General features: G+C 43.0%; 1 protein-coding gene across 6 annotated transcripts in view; it reads left to right on the top strand.

Annotated features, from left to right (window-relative positions):
* KCNQ4 (potassium voltage-gated channel subfamily Q member 4) overlaps positions 1-17,755 on the top strand; it is a 169,260-nt gene that overhangs the window by 77,940 nt on the left and 73,565 nt on the right. For all 6 annotated transcript variants that reach the window (XM_072136634.1, XM_072136633.1, XM_072136632.1 and 3 more), the window contains exon 3: positions 8,935-9,061. In XM_072136634.1, coding sequence (XP_071992735.1) covers positions 8,935-9,061 — 127 coding nt within the window. The remainder of the gene's footprint in view (positions 1-8,934; positions 9,062-17,755) is intronic.

The following is a 17,755-nucleotide window of genomic DNA, read 5'->3' as shown; positions in this document are numbered from 1 at the left end:
TTTATCTTTTCAAATTGTCTAAAATTTGCAACATTTTTAGGTGCAAAAAACTCCAGACGAAACAATACTGACTTGAGTCATTTGTGCAACATTTTTGAGACATTTATAACAAGTGACTCAAAAAGAGATCTGACAAAAGCCATTTAATGCATGGAAAAACTGAGACTGATAAATTACCAAAGAAACGAACAGAAAAAAAGACAGCCATAAACAAGCCAACACAACAGAGATAAGATTAATGACCCCCATTGTGTGTTATATCATTCTCATGGATCTCATCATCTCTGATCTGTTTCATCTCTCTTTTTCTATGTGTCAAATACTAGTGAATGTTCAGAAGCTAAATGAAAGTGTAAATAAACCTGTGCCCTGATAATTTAAGCACATTGTCGGCACATTGTATCTCATAGAACAGAGGGATCATAATAAGGCACATTTACGTTGTCCGCCGAGAATGCACAGCTTCCGCGATTCACTTACATCGTGAGCCCGATATCCTGCATGTGTCGCGCCCCGATCAGGTCCACCAGAGTTCACCATCTTCTTCCCGGTGTATGTAAGTGCATTTCTTGAGACACAATTCAAATGTATCCCGGCTAAATGCGGTACAAATCGAAATCGTCGGAATATCCGACAATAGTGCGGTCCACGGACCCTTAGTGTGCTGAGCCCCGATGTGTCTGCTTAGAGAGTACCCGCCACACTCTACATTTTACTCTGACCTTTACATGGGAGCTAAAACAGCAATAAAACTGAGTAAAATTTTTAAGTAAAAAGGTTGAAATTATCTTTATTGTTTAAAAATCACTAGGGGGTTAAAATTTTAGAACTTTCTTTCATGGGCAAATCGTTTTAAAGTACGGATATTTTACGCATGTTAGGAGATATTCACATAGGACTGTCTTTAATTTTGATCTCCAGTGTTTATGTATATATGCATAGGTGTGTAAAATAATAATACTTTTGTTTTTATTTGTTATATATTTTCTTTAATTACAGCATCTTGTAGGTATACTTCTTCCCAATTACAACATATCTCCTTATACTGGTCTTGACTTCCTGGTCCCTCTTGCCAACCAGGAAATGACTGTTTAGCCCATAACTGGCTGCAATGGTGACATTTATTAGTCATTGATTCGCTAATTGGCATTTCTTGTATGTTAAGAGGGACTAGGAACTGAAAAACAAACAGGGAACCAATGTTGGAATGGGAATTGCAATGGAAATATTGAGATGACTATTGCTTCATTAATTTTATAAAACTATTTTGAGCCATTTGTAAAACTTTTACCTGGCAGAATATCTATAGAGAACCTAATCACTTCCATCAACTCATATTTTTCAATACCTGTCATTCAACTTATTCTGGAGTAGGAATTTTAACTTAAGCCCTACTGAACAATCAACATTCATCTGTCATTATAGTCGTTTAATAGCATTTTTGGCCCTGAAGCTGCCCTCATCTCTCTATTGTCAGATCGGACAGGTTCTAGGTGGAGCAGATGGCCTGGAACTGCCCATCTGATAAAAATTAACCACATCATCTTTGCATTATTAGACGGGACTAGACTCCTAGACCATCCACCTTTTAAAAAAATCACTCAGCATAAGACCAAACCAAATGAAAAAGATTAAAAGCTCAAAGGGAACCTGTCACCCCATTTTCACAAATACAGCTAGTTCCCATAGAGCCCTTTTAAACAACTGACACCCTGCTTAAAATGATTTCCCTTACATCATCATAAATAACCTTGATGTTATATTCCTTGGCATCAGAGGGGGCATGTTCTGCTCTGCTGGCCCTCTCATCTACACCCCTGCATTTTTATGCCTCTTCTAAGTATTTTGAACTTCATGTAATGTGACCAGGCTGATGTCATGGGGAGGAGTAGAAGTCCATGAAGGCAAGGGGAGGAGTAGAAATCCATGGAGGCATGCTATGATTTCATGTGATCAGATATCATATGTGGGGTAGAAGTTACAGATGTAACAGGACCTTAGATGACAGAGGACCTTTGTCCGCAGCATATCATAGCGCCGAGACTTGTCAATCAGGAACAAAGAGGCAGGACAGTGCAATAACCACTGAATATGAACTTACTTAGTATCATTGGACTCACATCAGGTAAGTTGCATATAAGTTTACCAACTGATTTTTTAACATTGCAACCATAGAAAGGAACCATTTGGGGATAAGAGCAATGCCTTATAATCATAGTTTTTAATGAAGTATTTATTTAAGGTGGGTTAATTTCAATGGCAGATGCTCATTAAAATTACATACAGCCTGTGTTATATAAAGGTGTCTCCAATATAAATAGTCTGAATATACTCCCCTTAAGAGGCAGGTATTAGAGTACCACTATTTACATTAATGACAATACCCAAAGTGTTAAATCATACTAAGCATAATAGCTAAACAATGCCAACTTTCAAGGAAGATTATGGACACCCCAACGAGCATTTCGGCCACGCTTTATCAGGAGGCAGGAATAAATAGTGCCACTGCCCATCTTCTAGTTGAGAGTCACAGATGTTGACACTTATTGCTCAGGAATGGTGGGGGCTAGAGACAAATTTACAGCTAGAATGCTAGGGACAGGGACAATACCTGTTAAAGGTTAAAGAGTTGTGGTTTATGAAGCTGGTGAAAGGTCCTTTTCATGTCAGGCAATTAAATTTGACAGAAACCAAGTTTACATCAGATGCATTATTACCATCATTAGCTTTTAGTAGCTTCAGACTGGAAAAGTATTAAATTGTCCATGCTCTACAAACCTGAGTATGGAATAAACTCTTGGGAATATACTTTTTGCAAACTGTAATTACGTTAAAAAGCTGCAGGAGATTGTGCTGAGACAAGGTATTTGTAGATGGGAAATAGCTTGGGAGGTTTTTTTAAGTTGAATAAAGAAAGAAAATCACTAAGGAGCATTCTAGTCTTATGTCGAGGCCAAATATTCAAAAGAAATCTAATGTATATAGGTTTTGTAGAGCTTAGATGTCGTTGATACAAATAGATCCTGTAGAATATTATGCAGTGTCTGAGCCTGTACAGGGATTGCTGAAAGAGATAAGGAATTTTATGAGATTCACGATTATTACTGTTTAATGGAAAGCAGTATGCCAGTGAAACCTCCCAGATCAGTGTGATTGCATGTAAAGGAAGCCATACTGTTTTTTCAGTTATATTTCCTAAACCAGCATCCAAGGAAAATGTCATATATCTTTTATACTGCAATGATTTTATAGCTTGCGTCGGCATCCAAAAGTATTGCTCAAATATTTCTATTCTCCCTCCTGTTATAAATAGACATATTGTAAATAGTTGTAGAGGTAATCCACATATTAGTAGCTGTGTGAACTGTGTCATGTGGCCAGCAATCAGACTGCATTGGGACTAAAATTGAATTAATAGAGGCAATGGAGCAAATTTTTCAGGACCCCCACGCCTGAAATCTGGTGTACTAGCCCTGAGATAGGCTAAATTCCTGGTGCATGACTAGGAATTGCACCTATTTACCCATTTACTTCACTTCCACAGAAAGTGGGCGTGGAGAGATGTAAAGGGTGTGCGTCCAGCAGCTGAGTAGGCCAACTTCGGTCATTCCTGCCCCGTACCTGTACACTAGCTATAGCCCGTCGCCTGCTGGTAGAAGTCCAGCGGGTGCCGATGAGCGTGTAATCTCCCTCCCCCCTCCACTTCATACATGGAGAGATTTAAGACATGGAAACAAATCGACACCTTCTGGCTGATGCCCTTTTCCATCTTTGCACTTCCATTTAATTATAATACCCACCTTCCAAAAGCCATCATCTTTTTAATTTTGTCCGTTAACAGAGTTGTATAAGGGTTTGTTATCTGTGTGAAATATAGTTGTTCCTAGAAGCAGCATATTTTATGTAATTTACTAGGAAGGTAAAACCCGTAGTTGTACTATTTTGTTACAGGTTTTCACTGATGACACATCCCCTTTTATCCTTTGGCTCAGTGTTATTAGCAGGTACGGATCCTTGCAACTGTCCATGGCTTTTGTAGAGTTCATGACCTTGGCAGAGTCCTGACCTACCTTACTGTCGCAGTCCCTCGGGACTAAAGTCAGTGGACTCCTTGGACCACCGCGGGGGATAACGATGCTAGCCGCAACCCGGGAGTCTAAGTGGAGTCTGCGGTGGCAGCCAAGGTAGGGACACGGGGTTGGTAGGACCACAGGAAGGCAGGAGCATGGGTTGGCAGGACCACGGGGTTGGCAGGACCACGGGGTTGGCAGGACCACAGGGAAGGCAGGACCACGGGAAGGCAGGGCCCCGGAAGGACGGCTGGCAGGACCTCGAAAGGATGGCTGGCAGGACCTCGGATGGCACCGGGTTATCGGACCGCTCCAGGAACACCGGACCGCCACAGGAACACTAGGATCGCCACAGGATACCAGGACCGCCACAAGATACCAGAACCGCTACAGGATAACAGGACCGCCACAGGATACCAGGACCGCCACAGGATACCAAGAACAGGGAAACACCACGGGAACACGGTGGCGTCTGGAAACGTTCAGGAGATACAGGGGGCTTTCTCTTCAGCTGGATGACCTGGAAGATCCGGCAGGGGATGCTGGGAGTTTCCAGGCTATATAGTTGAGCCGGGAATGCCAGCGCCAATAAGAAGAACGCTGGCCCTTTAAATTCTTAGAGAGTAGGCGCCCACATGCCCTTGCAGCGGGAGCGCACGGCCTATTAAGGAGGCGGACGTGCAGCCTGGACGGGACCGTGATGGAGCCATCAGGAGCCGGGAGAGGTAAGTACTGACCTGAGCAAGCGGGGGCAGCAGGAGCAGACAGCATGGCACGGGTTCACCCGCGATCCACAACATGGATCGCGGGGCACCCGTGCCATGACTCCAGACCGGGGCCGGGCAGCACACAGGTGCACCCGCGATCCGAGACATGGATCGCGGGGTCACCTGTGACAACAATGCCCAGCAATAGTGGTAATGGCATGCGGTTGGTAATTTTCAGGTAATTTTCATGTCTGATTTTCTCAGACATTTGAATCTTGTTTTTGCTAGTATATTCTTAACCAACCTCTAGTAGGTCACAAAAAAACTTTCAAGTTATGACTGAGATAGATTTTATATTAAGAGAATAAAAGCCTTTAGCTTATCTTTTCCAATAGACATCCAATCTGATGTTTACAAGGCAGCTTACCGTAGCACTGAATAGATTAAGGCAAACTGACATGCACCATACACATTTAGCATTTTATCCTCAGTAATAGTTCACACACATGAATATAATATCCTGTCTGTAAAGAACCCCCACTCAAGTTCAATCACTGGCTACATTTACACTAGTCCTGCAATTTACAACTTAAAGCCCCGCATCCCCCACCTATGCAAGATAGCATCTCTATGCTAAATCTACTTCCAAGCACTCTCAGCACCCAGACAACACACTGCCACCACCCACGAATTACACAAACAAAGAAGGCCATAGGCACCACATCCAAACAGTCAACGCACGCTGGTAATTCATACAGATCATACAATCACTAAATATGCTATGCTAAAGAACCTGGTAACATAAATCCCTTTGAAAACTTAGATTCTCTAAGGCTACAATCAGAGGCTTAATAAGGTTAAACCAGAGGTCGCACTAACATTTTTCCAGAAGGGTAAAAATACTCCTCTCACCATTTTTGAGGAGTATTTTTACCCGAGGAGGAGTATGAAGATTTCGGTAATACACAGCACACACGACACGACACACGACACGACACTGTGCGCTGTGTGCGCTGCGTGAGTGTCGCGCTGTGTGCGCTGCGTGAGTGTCGCGCTGTGTGCGCTGCGTGAGTGTGTGCGCTGTGTGCGCTGCGCGACACTCACGCAGCGCGACACTCACGCAGCGCACGCAGCGCGACACTCACGCAGCGCACGCAGCGCGACACTCACGCAGCGCACGCAGCGCGACACTCACGCAGCGCACGCAGCGCGACACTCACGCAGCGCACGCAGCGCGACACTCACGCAGCGCACCCAGCGCGACACTCACGCAGCGCACCCAGCGCGACACTCACGCAGCGCACACAGCGCGACACTCACGCAGCGCACACAGCGCGACACTCACGCAGCGCACACAGCGCGACACTCACGCAGCGCACACAGCGCGACACTCACGCAGCGCACACAGCGCGACACTCACGCAGCGCACACAGCGCGACACTCACGCAGCGCACACAGCGCGACACTCACGCAGCGCACACAGCGCGACACTCACGCAGCGCACACAACGCGACACTCACGCAGCGCACACAACGCGACACTCACGCAGCGCACACAACGCGACACTCACGCAGCGCACAGCACACAGTAGACTACACTCACACAGCACACACTACACTCACACAGCACACACTACACTCACACAGCACACACTACACTCACACAGAACACTGCACACACTCACACAGAACACTGCACACACTCACACAGAACACTGCACACACTCACCCGGCCTTAAGTCCCGTCGGGATCACGTAAATGCAGGCAGCTGCGGGCAGGTAGGGAGATGCAGCAGGACAGGGAGCAGCTGCCCCGCTGTCCACAGGTATCGCGGGGTCTGCGCTCTCGGTCAGGAGCGCTGCTGACACAGATCACTGTGTCATGTGTCCTGCTGAGCGGCCCGGCGCGCGCTGTGATCGCGCTACAGACATTTCCCTCATTTGCAGCGCGCGCCGGGCCGCTCAGCCTGCGCGCTACAGGGAATAATTGCCAAGCGTAACTTTACGCATGGCAATTATTTCGGGGGGTAATGGCGCCTCATCACGCGTCTATGACGCGTGGTGAGGCGTTAATGCGACCTCTGGGTTAAACTTTAATATACATGGAGGTACAAAATATATGACTTGTGAAATAAAAAGTTTACAAACAACATACATACATTTCATATAAACAGTTATGAAAATAAAATGGGATAAAAGAAACAAAATACCCTTACTATGGAATAGTTAGAAATCCTTTGACTAAGGGACGCAGCAAAGACAAACCGGGCAGCCTTCCAGTGATAATGGAGTTCCCAAGACTGATAAAGGGGTTCCCCTGGATTCACTTATTTTGGCCCTAACCCCTCCAAATGTGATGTCATTTAGAAGGGGAGGTCTGCATTTCGCCCTCCCTTCAGAAAGGTACCCCCTGTGGATTTCAAATAAAGCTCTATGACTTTTGGTCGATAGATGTTGTAACTGTGCCATTGCTTCCGGTCATCGGGGTACCTCGCTACTTCTCTACTCATACCGAACTTGGGTTGACCAGGCTTAAAATCAGCAATTGTGTTCCGCAATTTGACTGGGTTTTCACCCACCTAGCCTCTTGATTGGAACCAGTCCAACACCCTGAATCCTCTCCTGTAAATGAGGACTCATAATCATGAGTTATGTTCAAGTTATGGGACAAATATTATTTTCCCTGTAGTCCCTTTGTGTTCTAGGCAGGAAATCCTCCTCCACATACACTTCTCAGTGTATCTTGGAAAGGCAGGCATACTAATGAAGCCTCCTTTTGTTTCTAGGGCCAGGATGTGTTTGCCTAAAGGTGTGAACATTGGTGGCAGTTGAATAAAAGCAGATCTATTTGAAGTCCCTCTCTTCACCTCTCTCATTCCCTATGGAGAAATGGCTCCTAAAGGATATGGATGGCCTTATGCCTGTAAATGCAATATTGTGGGGTAATAAATGAGATTATGTGGGCCACAGTCAATAAAAGAAATAAAAGAAAAGAAAAAAATGTATAACTGGTGTAATATAATCACAATGGGGCTCATTTACTATGGGTCCGAATAGCGCACCTTCGTCGGTTTCCGATTTGTGCAAGGATTTTTATGCACGTGATCGGATTGTGGCGCTGGCTTTTATGTGACAGAAATGGGGGGCGTGGCCATCGGACAACCTGACGGATTCGGAAAAACTGCAGAATTTAAAAAATAATTTGTGTTGCGAGATCAGCACTTACATGCATCGGGACGAAGAAGGTGAACTCCGGCGGACCTCGGTGCACGGACCTTATTGAATCCTGGCAGACCCGAATCCTCGTCCGAGAACACGCCCCTGGATTGCGACTGGACTGGGTAAGTTAATGTGCCCCAATGTCTTACAATCTTCTTAGCCAGCCATAATACAACACCTAAAGACTGTCCTATTGTCCAAACATTGAACGTTTGAATTTTCATTTCTACGATCATGATGTGTTTCTCTAGGGAGGGATATTATTTTGCTAAAGCTCAGCGTGCCTCAAGCTATGCTAGGTGCACATAATCCCTCTATTATCCAGTTCCGCTCGTTCATTATTATTTCCATATCATCCTTACATACATTTGGGGATTGCTGATGTTTCTTGCTATTTTACATTTAGAGTCTTGTTCATAGTTTGGTTACTATTATGTGTTCCATACAACCCTGGACTACGAGGTAACTAACCTATCAATCAGTCTGCAATTTGTTTTGCCGTCATTTAATAGATGGCAACACACAATGATAACACCAACTACCCTCAGGAACGCCCTCTGTCGTAAAACACGGGTACTTATTGAACCGCCCTCATATGTATCAACTTTATTAGAGGAGCCCCATGTTATATATATATTTAGCTATAAATTCTCAACTCCTTAAAGGAATGAGCTTTTTCAACTGTATCCATTGACTTTCTACTAGGCCTGCTGCAACTCATTGCTACTATCAAAGGGAACAAGGAAATAGTATAATTTAATGCCTTTTGTTATCCCGCTGTAAGTGGGTTGTCTGTTAACTGCTTATTGCTTTCTTTTCTGCCAAACCCAATGAGAATTGACGTTTGAATGGTCTGTTATTCTTTTTGCATAATAAGATCTAATGCTGCAATAACTATACTTCTCATTTATACATGCATTTACATTATGTTTTCATCAGGAATTTGTGATGATTGTGGTCTTCGGCATGGAGTATGTGATCCGAATTTGGTCTGCCGGGTGTTGCTGTCGTTACAGAGGATGGAAGGGACGCCTGAGATTTGCAAGGAAACCTTTTTGTGTTATTGGTAAGACACTTTACGCTACCATTTACCTAAAGGGGTCAGAAGATTTACCTTTATCTCTTTATTTTCCAGTGCACTGTATCTCTTATGACAATGTCCAGTTTCTCGTTGCTATGTTTTTGTCTCCCTGAATTTTCAGCTCTGTACCTTGCCTCTATGTTTCCATTCTGTTTGCTGTATGTTTCCAGATGTTATTATTCCTGAGGGAACAGACTGCTCCCTCTCTCCATCTTCCCCGTCAGTACAACAGCTGCAGAATAGGGTTTTTTCTCCCATTGTAGTAGTGTTGGAGAACATGGAGAGGTGGGCTAGCGGAAGATATTGCAGCGGCAGCATTGTCATGGCTAATAGATGGACTGTGTAAGGAGAAAAAGGCCGTTCAGCACATTTTAAACAATAAGTGTCACTACATCTTTTTACCAGGCAAACAAAATACCACAATGCAGTCTTTATGCTCTGTCCCAAATGTAAATATTGTGAGGCAAACTTTGTGACCGGCACAAAAATTCTGCACAGCTTATTTTACAGTTCTTGTAAAGCTCAGAAATTTCCACCATTAGGGGTACTACAGGACTTCCACCCAACTTCCTTAGCAAACTCAATAGCTATCTATTGCAACACAGCTCTCTTTATTGTGGAGCTGCTACATGGATTTATTTATCATTTATTTCATTGTAAAATAAGTAAAAGAAAAAACTAAAGGCTTCCTGTAAGTGTCAGAAGAAGAAAAAATTCAGGTCATTATATTTACAAAATGAATGTATATACTGTTGTATTTACTATTTATCCAGTTGATATAGTTGATTCAATTTATTCTATTGACACCAAATACATTTTATTCAGGGTTATACAAAGGGTGCTCTGAAGGGCGCAGGGTGTGCAAAGCCCTAATAGGTGCTGTCGTATTATAGTTTGCAGTTCCTGCCTCATTCAGCAATATCATAAAGACGCAATATCAGTATATAAGTTTCATAAAATCGGGTCTTACTCCCTTTTTTCTAGCAGTAAACCAAATGGAACTGCAAACTATAATGCAACAGCACACTTCAGATTTTAATGGAACTGAAAACTATACTGATATTGTGCCTTTAAGTTATTGTTGGATGCTGCAGGACCTGCAAATTATAATGCAACAGCTCATATTTTGATGCAATTGCTGATTACAACGTGCTAGCACCTTTTAGATTTTGATGGAACGGCAAACTATAATGTGACAGCACCTTTCAGATTTTGATGGAACGGAAAACTATAATGTGACAGCATCTTTCAGATTTTGATGGAATTGCTATACTGATATTATAAACATATGACTTAGCTGGAGTGATTCTCAGAAGAGCAGCAGTCCCACAGTAAAAGTCCTTCCAAAATACACATACATAAATTCATAAAATTGGGTTGCGCTTTTACTCTCTTTTGTTCTAGCAGGAAACCAGATGTAAATGTCCGAGTTGTGCTTAGAATACTTTACTCAGTGATCCACATTGGGAAATGTGAAGGACAAAACATAAAACTGGTCACACCCAAAACATTATTGTCTCTTGGCATGCTATTGTAATTCTTTCACTAATCAAGTAAAAGAAACTATAGACCTGTCAGATGAAATAAGGTGTACACATAGTGCACAAAGTCCAGGTATGTATCCACAAACCGCTTTTGTTATGTTATATAATCATATGTTAACTTGACCCGAAAAGGCGTTTTATCATAACATTAATGTGCCATAACAAACATAATTTCTTTCTCTTTCATCTATGAAGTGTATATATAATCATATGGTCAAACCTGTTTAACATATTTGCCATCCAAAGATAGCTGCAAACAATTCCTAATCTACCGAAAAAAGTTAAACTTCAAATGAAAACCCATGAAAAATGTTAATCGGGAGACCATTCATTTCTCAATCCAAGTCACATGACCAGAAGCAGCCAATTGGGGTCCAGTTCTTCTTTAACTCATTAGCAGTTGTCAGGGGTGTATCAAGCCTGTCTGCTGCCTGAGGCGAGCCATAGAGAGACTCCCCCCCCATATATGTATTATATCAGGGAATGTCAGGACCAGATCCATCATATTGATTTGGTGTAAAAATAAAGAAATGCAAAATACATACAGCGTATCGCCATGTAGTATATAATGCATACAGCGTACCACCATGTAGTATAAAATGCATACAGTGTACCGCCATGTAGTATAAAATGCATACAGAGTACTGCCATGTAGTATAAGATAGATACAGCATGCCGCCATGAAGTATACAATAGATACAGAGTGCCGCCATGTAGTATAAAATGCATACAGCGTGACGCCATGTAGCATAAACTGCATACAGCGTACCACCATGTAGTATAAAATGCATACAGCGTGACGCCATGTAGAATAAAATGCATACAGCCTGCCGCCATGTAGAATAAGATAGATACAGCGTACCGCCATGTAGTATAAAATGCATACAGAGTACCGCCATGTAGTATAAAATGCATACAGAGTACCGCCATGTAGTATAAAATGCATACAGCATGCCGCCATGTAGAATAAAATGCATACAGTGTACCCCCATGTAGAATAAAATGCATACAGGGTAGCACCATGTAGAATAAAATGCATAAAGCCTGCTGCCATGTAGAATAAGATAGATACAGCATACCGTTATGTAGTATAAAATGCATACATGGCCCCCCCATTTAGTATAAAATGCATACAGCGTACCGCCATGTAGTACAAATTAGAAGTCTTGATAAATATTACAAATACAGCATATACATGCAGCATATATACACATATACAAACTGTAGATACAGCATATACACACACTGCACATACATATAGCAAATATATAGATAAAATATCATTAACTTTCTTTTGTGGTCTTGGGGTCTTGGTAAGTTTGCTGCCTTGTCCAGCGGTGGCGGTTTCAGGCTGGGAGCAAGGGTTGGGGAGGGGGGGGGGGAGTTGGGAGCGGGGGAAGGGGGGTCGGAGCCGGGAGCCAGCAGCCCAGCAGCAAGGGGGGTTTGAGAGCCGGGACCGCGGGAGGGGGTCAAAGCCGGGAGCTTAGTTTGGGGGGAGTGGAGCCGGTACCGCGGGAGCGGGGTCGGAGCCGGGAGCTTGTTTTAGGGGAAGTGGAGCCGGGACTGCGGGAGCAGGGTCGGAGCTGGGAGCTTGGGCTGGGGGGAGTGCAGTCAGGACCGCGGGAGCGGAGTTGGAGCCGGGAGCTTAGGTTGGTTGGAATGGAGCTAGGACCGTGGGAGCGAGAGCGGAGTGTGGGGGGCGGGAGCGGAGGTATGCGGGGAGCAGAGGTATGCGGGGGTGGGAGTGTCGGCCAGCGGCCGGAAGCACAGAGATGGACGGAGGGCCGCAACGCGGTCCTTTCCAGCGGCAGCGGGGGTCAGGCACACGGTGCCTGTGGGGAACTCGGTGCCGGCTGGCGGGGAGTGGGAGCATGGTGCCGCCCCCTCGTCGAGCAGGAAGCGCGCCGCCTGAGGCGAGATGCTCAACTCGCCTCATGGCAGGTGCGCCCCTGGCAGTTGTTTCCACTAATTCAAAATAGTGTGTGTGGAGACAGAGCAAGGTTGACCTGCATGCACACAGGAATGGAAGATAGAATAGACCCATATACACCTCGTAAAATCTACAGGTGATTTAAACTTCTAGTAGTTTCATTATATAATGCAAGCATTAATACTATTGCCTATCAGAAATATGAAACCACAGATCGGTATTAACCTATTCATATACATGACCTATGAAACAGAGTGCTGGTAATGATACACAGAGCGTTTGGAATGACTGTGCCAAGGAATCCAAAAGTGTGCATGTTAGGGTTTCTGGGGGAGCTTGAGGTTAACAGAAAACAACAGCTGGCGATTGCAAAGGTGTTAGTTATATCAAGTGCGCAAATCTATTGCCATGCACTGGTTAGATGCTGCCCCGCCGAGAATGAGGGAAGTGAAGAGATTATTGAATAACACCATATGGATAGAGCTAAAGGTGTATGTGAAAAGAGGGGTGGTGGATAAATTTAAGAAACAGTGGGGTAAGTGGCTTGCCTGTCCAGGCAAGCCACTAGGGCAGTGGTGGCGAACCTATGGCACGGGTGCCAGAGGTGGCACTCAGAGCCCTTTCTATGGGCACCCAAGCCATCACCAGAGATGACTCCAGGTATCTTCCTACAGACTCAAACCGCCCAGGACTTGCTGTGTACAGAGCTATTTTAAAGTGACAGGACTACAGATCTGCATTAGCATTGTAGCTCCTGCTCCGGCTCTGACAATTCTTCCTGTTTATGGACCCTGGAGGGAAGCTACAATGATCATCCAAATTTCTTCTAGCTTCTGCTTAATTGGTGTCCTCAGGGTGCTGATATGAATGAAAGCTGTGACAGAGAAGGGAGTATAAATCACAAATTAAATTTCTGCCATGGCGCTTTGTGATAAATAAGCGGGTCTTGGTTATTGTTTGGGCACTCGGTCTCTAAAAGGTTCGCCATCACTGCACTAGGGGGATGGTGGCACGATGGAATAAGTTATGAAGATTGATGCAATTGACCAGATCGCTGGGGGGAGGGGGTTTTTGGGGGGTAGGGGTTTGATTACGTTACCATAATTTGTTTCTGATGCAATTTGTCACATTATTGCGATGTAAAACTAATTTATTCTGTGGTAAATGCATTAATAAAACATTCTTTGATTTAAAAAAAAAAAGCTATTCATATACAAGCAAAAATAGTGGTTGTATTAACCCCTTAAAGCTCTGCGCCGTAGCTCTACAGCGCAGAGGTATAAGGAGTGTATGAAGAGGGCTCACGGGCCGAGTCCTCTTCATACAAGGGGGGGGGGGTGTTTTGCATGCCGTCGGCAAAGCCGTCGGCGGCATTTAAAAGACGGCGCCGACATCTTTGTTATGATCGCCGCGCCCCCAAACGTCATCGGGGGGCGGCGATCGGTTGCCATGGTAGCCTCGGGTCTTCGTTTGACCCGAGACTATCTGGCATCTGCAGATTCATTACAATGAGCCACTGGCTGATTGTAATGAATGTGCTGCAAAAATGCCATATATTGCAATACAGAAGTATTGCAGTATATGGTAGCAGCGATCTGACCATCTAGGGTTAATGTACCCTAGATGGTCTAAAAAATAGTGAAAAAAAAAATAAAAAAAAAGTTTAAAAAATAAAAAAAATAAAAAAATAAAATAAAATATTAAAAATTCAAATCACCCCCCTTTCCCTAGAACTGATATAAAAGATAATAAACAGTAAAAATCACAAACATATTAGGTATCGCCGTGTCCCAAAATGCCCGATCTATCAAAATATCAAAACGGTTACGGCCGGCGGTGACCTCCGAGGCGGGAAATGGCGCCCAAATGTCCGAAATGCGACTTTTACACCTTTTTACATCACATAAAAAATGGAATAAAAAATGATCAATATGTCGCACAGACCTCAAAATGGTAGCAATGAAAATGTCGGCTCATTTCGCAAAAAATTACACTTCACACAGCTCCGTGCGCTAAAGTATGAAAAAGTTATTAGCTTCAGAAGATGGAAAAAAATTTTTTTTCTTTTTTGTACACATTCGTTTAATTTTTGAAAATGTATTAAAACACAATAAAACCTGTATAAATTTGGTATTACCACAATCGCACCGAACCAAAGAATAAAGCTGAGGTGTTATTTTGCGTCCATAAGGGGTTAAAGACCTCTGATATTACATTCCTATATGGATCGTTACATACCAATCTTATTTTCATATTTACTCATATACCCAAAAAGATGTACTTATTTGTCCCTGCACACTGTAATATGGTTAGTTCAAAAAACTTTTTAACTTTTTAATAAATCTTAAGACCCCAGGTTATAGACTTTGTAAGTGATAAATACGAAAACCTTCTAATTGATTAAATTTTTTTTCATATCCTCCCTTCTCCAGTGCTCCTTAACTATTTCAGTGCCAAAGAAAACTATACCTTTAGGATTTTTATTGTGCACTAATACAAAGTGTACTAACAAACTGTGTGGTGATGCCTTTTCTTATTTCTCAAATATTCACCTATCCTCACTTTGCGCTATAGTATATAAACACCATACATCGTATACACACACATATAGCATATACATAAACACACATACAGCATATTACACATGCAGATACACACCATTAACACACACACACACACATATATATATACAACTACCAGACTGGGCACCCTTTGTATCCATCATGTGTGTGCAAACAAGGTGGGTGGAGGCCCTGGCAGGAGCGGACGAAGGGCACATCACTGGAGCAGGGACAGACCATGCTCCCTCTTCCTCTCAGTTGGGAATGCAACGAATATACTTTTTATTTAATATTCTTTAGTTCTGTTGACATCATAAAACTTTTTAACTATCCCCAATCCTCCATAAACATGGTTCTACACCCTTTACTTGCATGAAAACCTTTTTAATCCCTCACCTCTATACCATGTCCCTTAATATAACTCAAAGTTAGGATATCCCTAATATTTGGTGCTTTTTAAACACAACTGTATGTCTCTCTTTAACTAACAAACCTATATTAGGGTTGTCACATATAATTTGCCAGTTCCTTTCAAGAATCCCTTTCATTTTTAAAGCCTCCTTACTATATTGAGTTACAAATATACCGTATATACTCGAGTATAAGCCGACCCGAGTATAAGCCGAGACCCCTAATTTTACCACCAAAAACTGGGAAAAACTATTGACTCGAGTATAAGCCGAGGGTGGGAAATGCATTGGTCACAGACCCTCCCCAGTATATAGCCAACCAGCCCCCTATAGTATACAGCCAGCCCAGCCTGCCCCCAGTAGTATACAGCTTGCGCCCAGTAGTACACAGCCTGCCCTTAGTAGTATACAGCCTGCCCCCAGTAGTATACAGCCTGCCCCCAGTAGTATACAGCCTGTCCCCAGTAGTATACAGCTTGCCCCCAGTAGTATACAGCCTACCCCCAGTGGTATACAGCTTGCCCCCAGTAGTATACAGCTTTCCCCCAGTAGTATACAGCCTGCCCCCAGTGGTATACAGCCTGCCCCCAGTGGTATACAGCTTGCCCCCAGTGGTATACAGCTTGCCCCCAGTGGTATACAGCTTGCACCCAGTAGTATACAGCTTGCCCCCAGCATTAAAAAAAATAAACTTATATACTCACCCTCCGGTGGCCCCGATGTGCAGCGCTGCTCCACCGATGTCCGCGCCGCTTGTCTTCAGGCTTCCGCGCCGCTTGTCTTCAGGCTTCCGCGCCCGTCTTCTTTCTTCTGTTGGTCGCCACCATTGCTCTCTCCGGCGCCACCCGGGGGAAAGACATGGCGGCGCCCAGCAGAAGAAAGAAGGCGGGCGCGGAAGCCTGAAGACAAGCGGCACGGACATCGGGGGAGCAGCGCTGCACATCGGGGCCACCGGAGGGTGAGTATATAAGTTTATTATTTTTTAAGTATTTTTTACTCTTTATAGCTGGATATTGACTCGTGTATAAGCTGAGGGGACGTTTTTCAGCACATATTTTGTGCTGAAAAACTCGGCTTATATACAAGTATATACGGTAGGATCAATATTAGTGTCTTTTTCTATTTTTCTATCTTTTGCACTTTTCATCTCGTTATCTTCCCTCCATATTTCTTCGTAACCTTTTGTAGTAGAGTGGCTAGTCTCCTCATATTTTCTCTAAACCTTCAAATAATCACTTCTGCCTGGTCTTGAAAGTCTGCTTCTTTAGCGCAGTTGTGTTTTATTCTTTTTAGTTGACCCTCAGGTATGTTAATCCTAGGGTATATAATGGTAGCTTGTTAATACAATAAAGCTATATACATCTGTTAATTTGAAAAGTTTTTTGTGTAACTTTTATTCTGTTTCAAATCTAAAAAAATTATTTTACAACAACTTATTTCATTAGTAAAACACACATACAAATTATTCTTGTTAATGTACAATAAAAATCACAGTCATCAATGTAATGCTTACACACTATTGTATTAATTATTGTTAATTATATGTGTATACTTACTTAATTTCTTGAATATATAAATTGGCAAAGCTGAGGGTAAATGTCGCCACCATCGCCGTACCAGTCTTTTGTCTGTAAAAACTTCCATTATACCAGAAACAATTCTTCTCCAAACAAAAACTAGTGCATTGTTTAATAAAATCCTTATGAAAATCAGTGTGTCAACTGCCTGTATTTTTTTTTATTACCTCCACCCCTTTATTTTGTTGAACGCATGTTCATAAAGAAGAAACGTTGCAACTGCATCTCCTTTTCCTTCTGGATCTCATTTATTTGTTGGGAGTGCCTCAAGTATGACTCTTTTCTGGAGAAAGATATCCACATATTCCAAAATTCAACTTGCTAATGATGAGATCCTTGAAATAATTGGGCAGCCCGGAGGTGTATTTAAATTTTTATGTACTTTATGTAAATAGTGCATTCCTGGTATCCTGGGAAATTTAATAGCTAAATAATTGTATTCATAATTTACAATGACCTCCTGTACTTTTGCTTTATTCAAAAGACCAGTTAGTTCTTTAATATAGTCTTCTCTATTTAGTAATACCACCCCACTTCCCTTATCTGCCGGTTTCAGAACTATCGATTTGTCCGTTTCGACATCTTTCAAAACCACCCTTTCTTCCTTATTCAGACTATCCCTCAACTGATACTTTGGTATAATAATTAATTGAAGAC

The sequence above is a fragment of the Engystomops pustulosus genome, chromosome 2 (genome assembly GCF_040894005.1).
Source record: "Engystomops pustulosus chromosome 2, aEngPut4.maternal, whole genome shotgun sequence".
In the NCBI taxonomy this organism is placed as follows: domain Eukaryota; kingdom Metazoa; phylum Chordata; class Amphibia; order Anura; family Leptodactylidae; genus Engystomops; species Engystomops pustulosus.
This window is presented reverse-complemented; position numbering and strand designations above follow the sequence as displayed.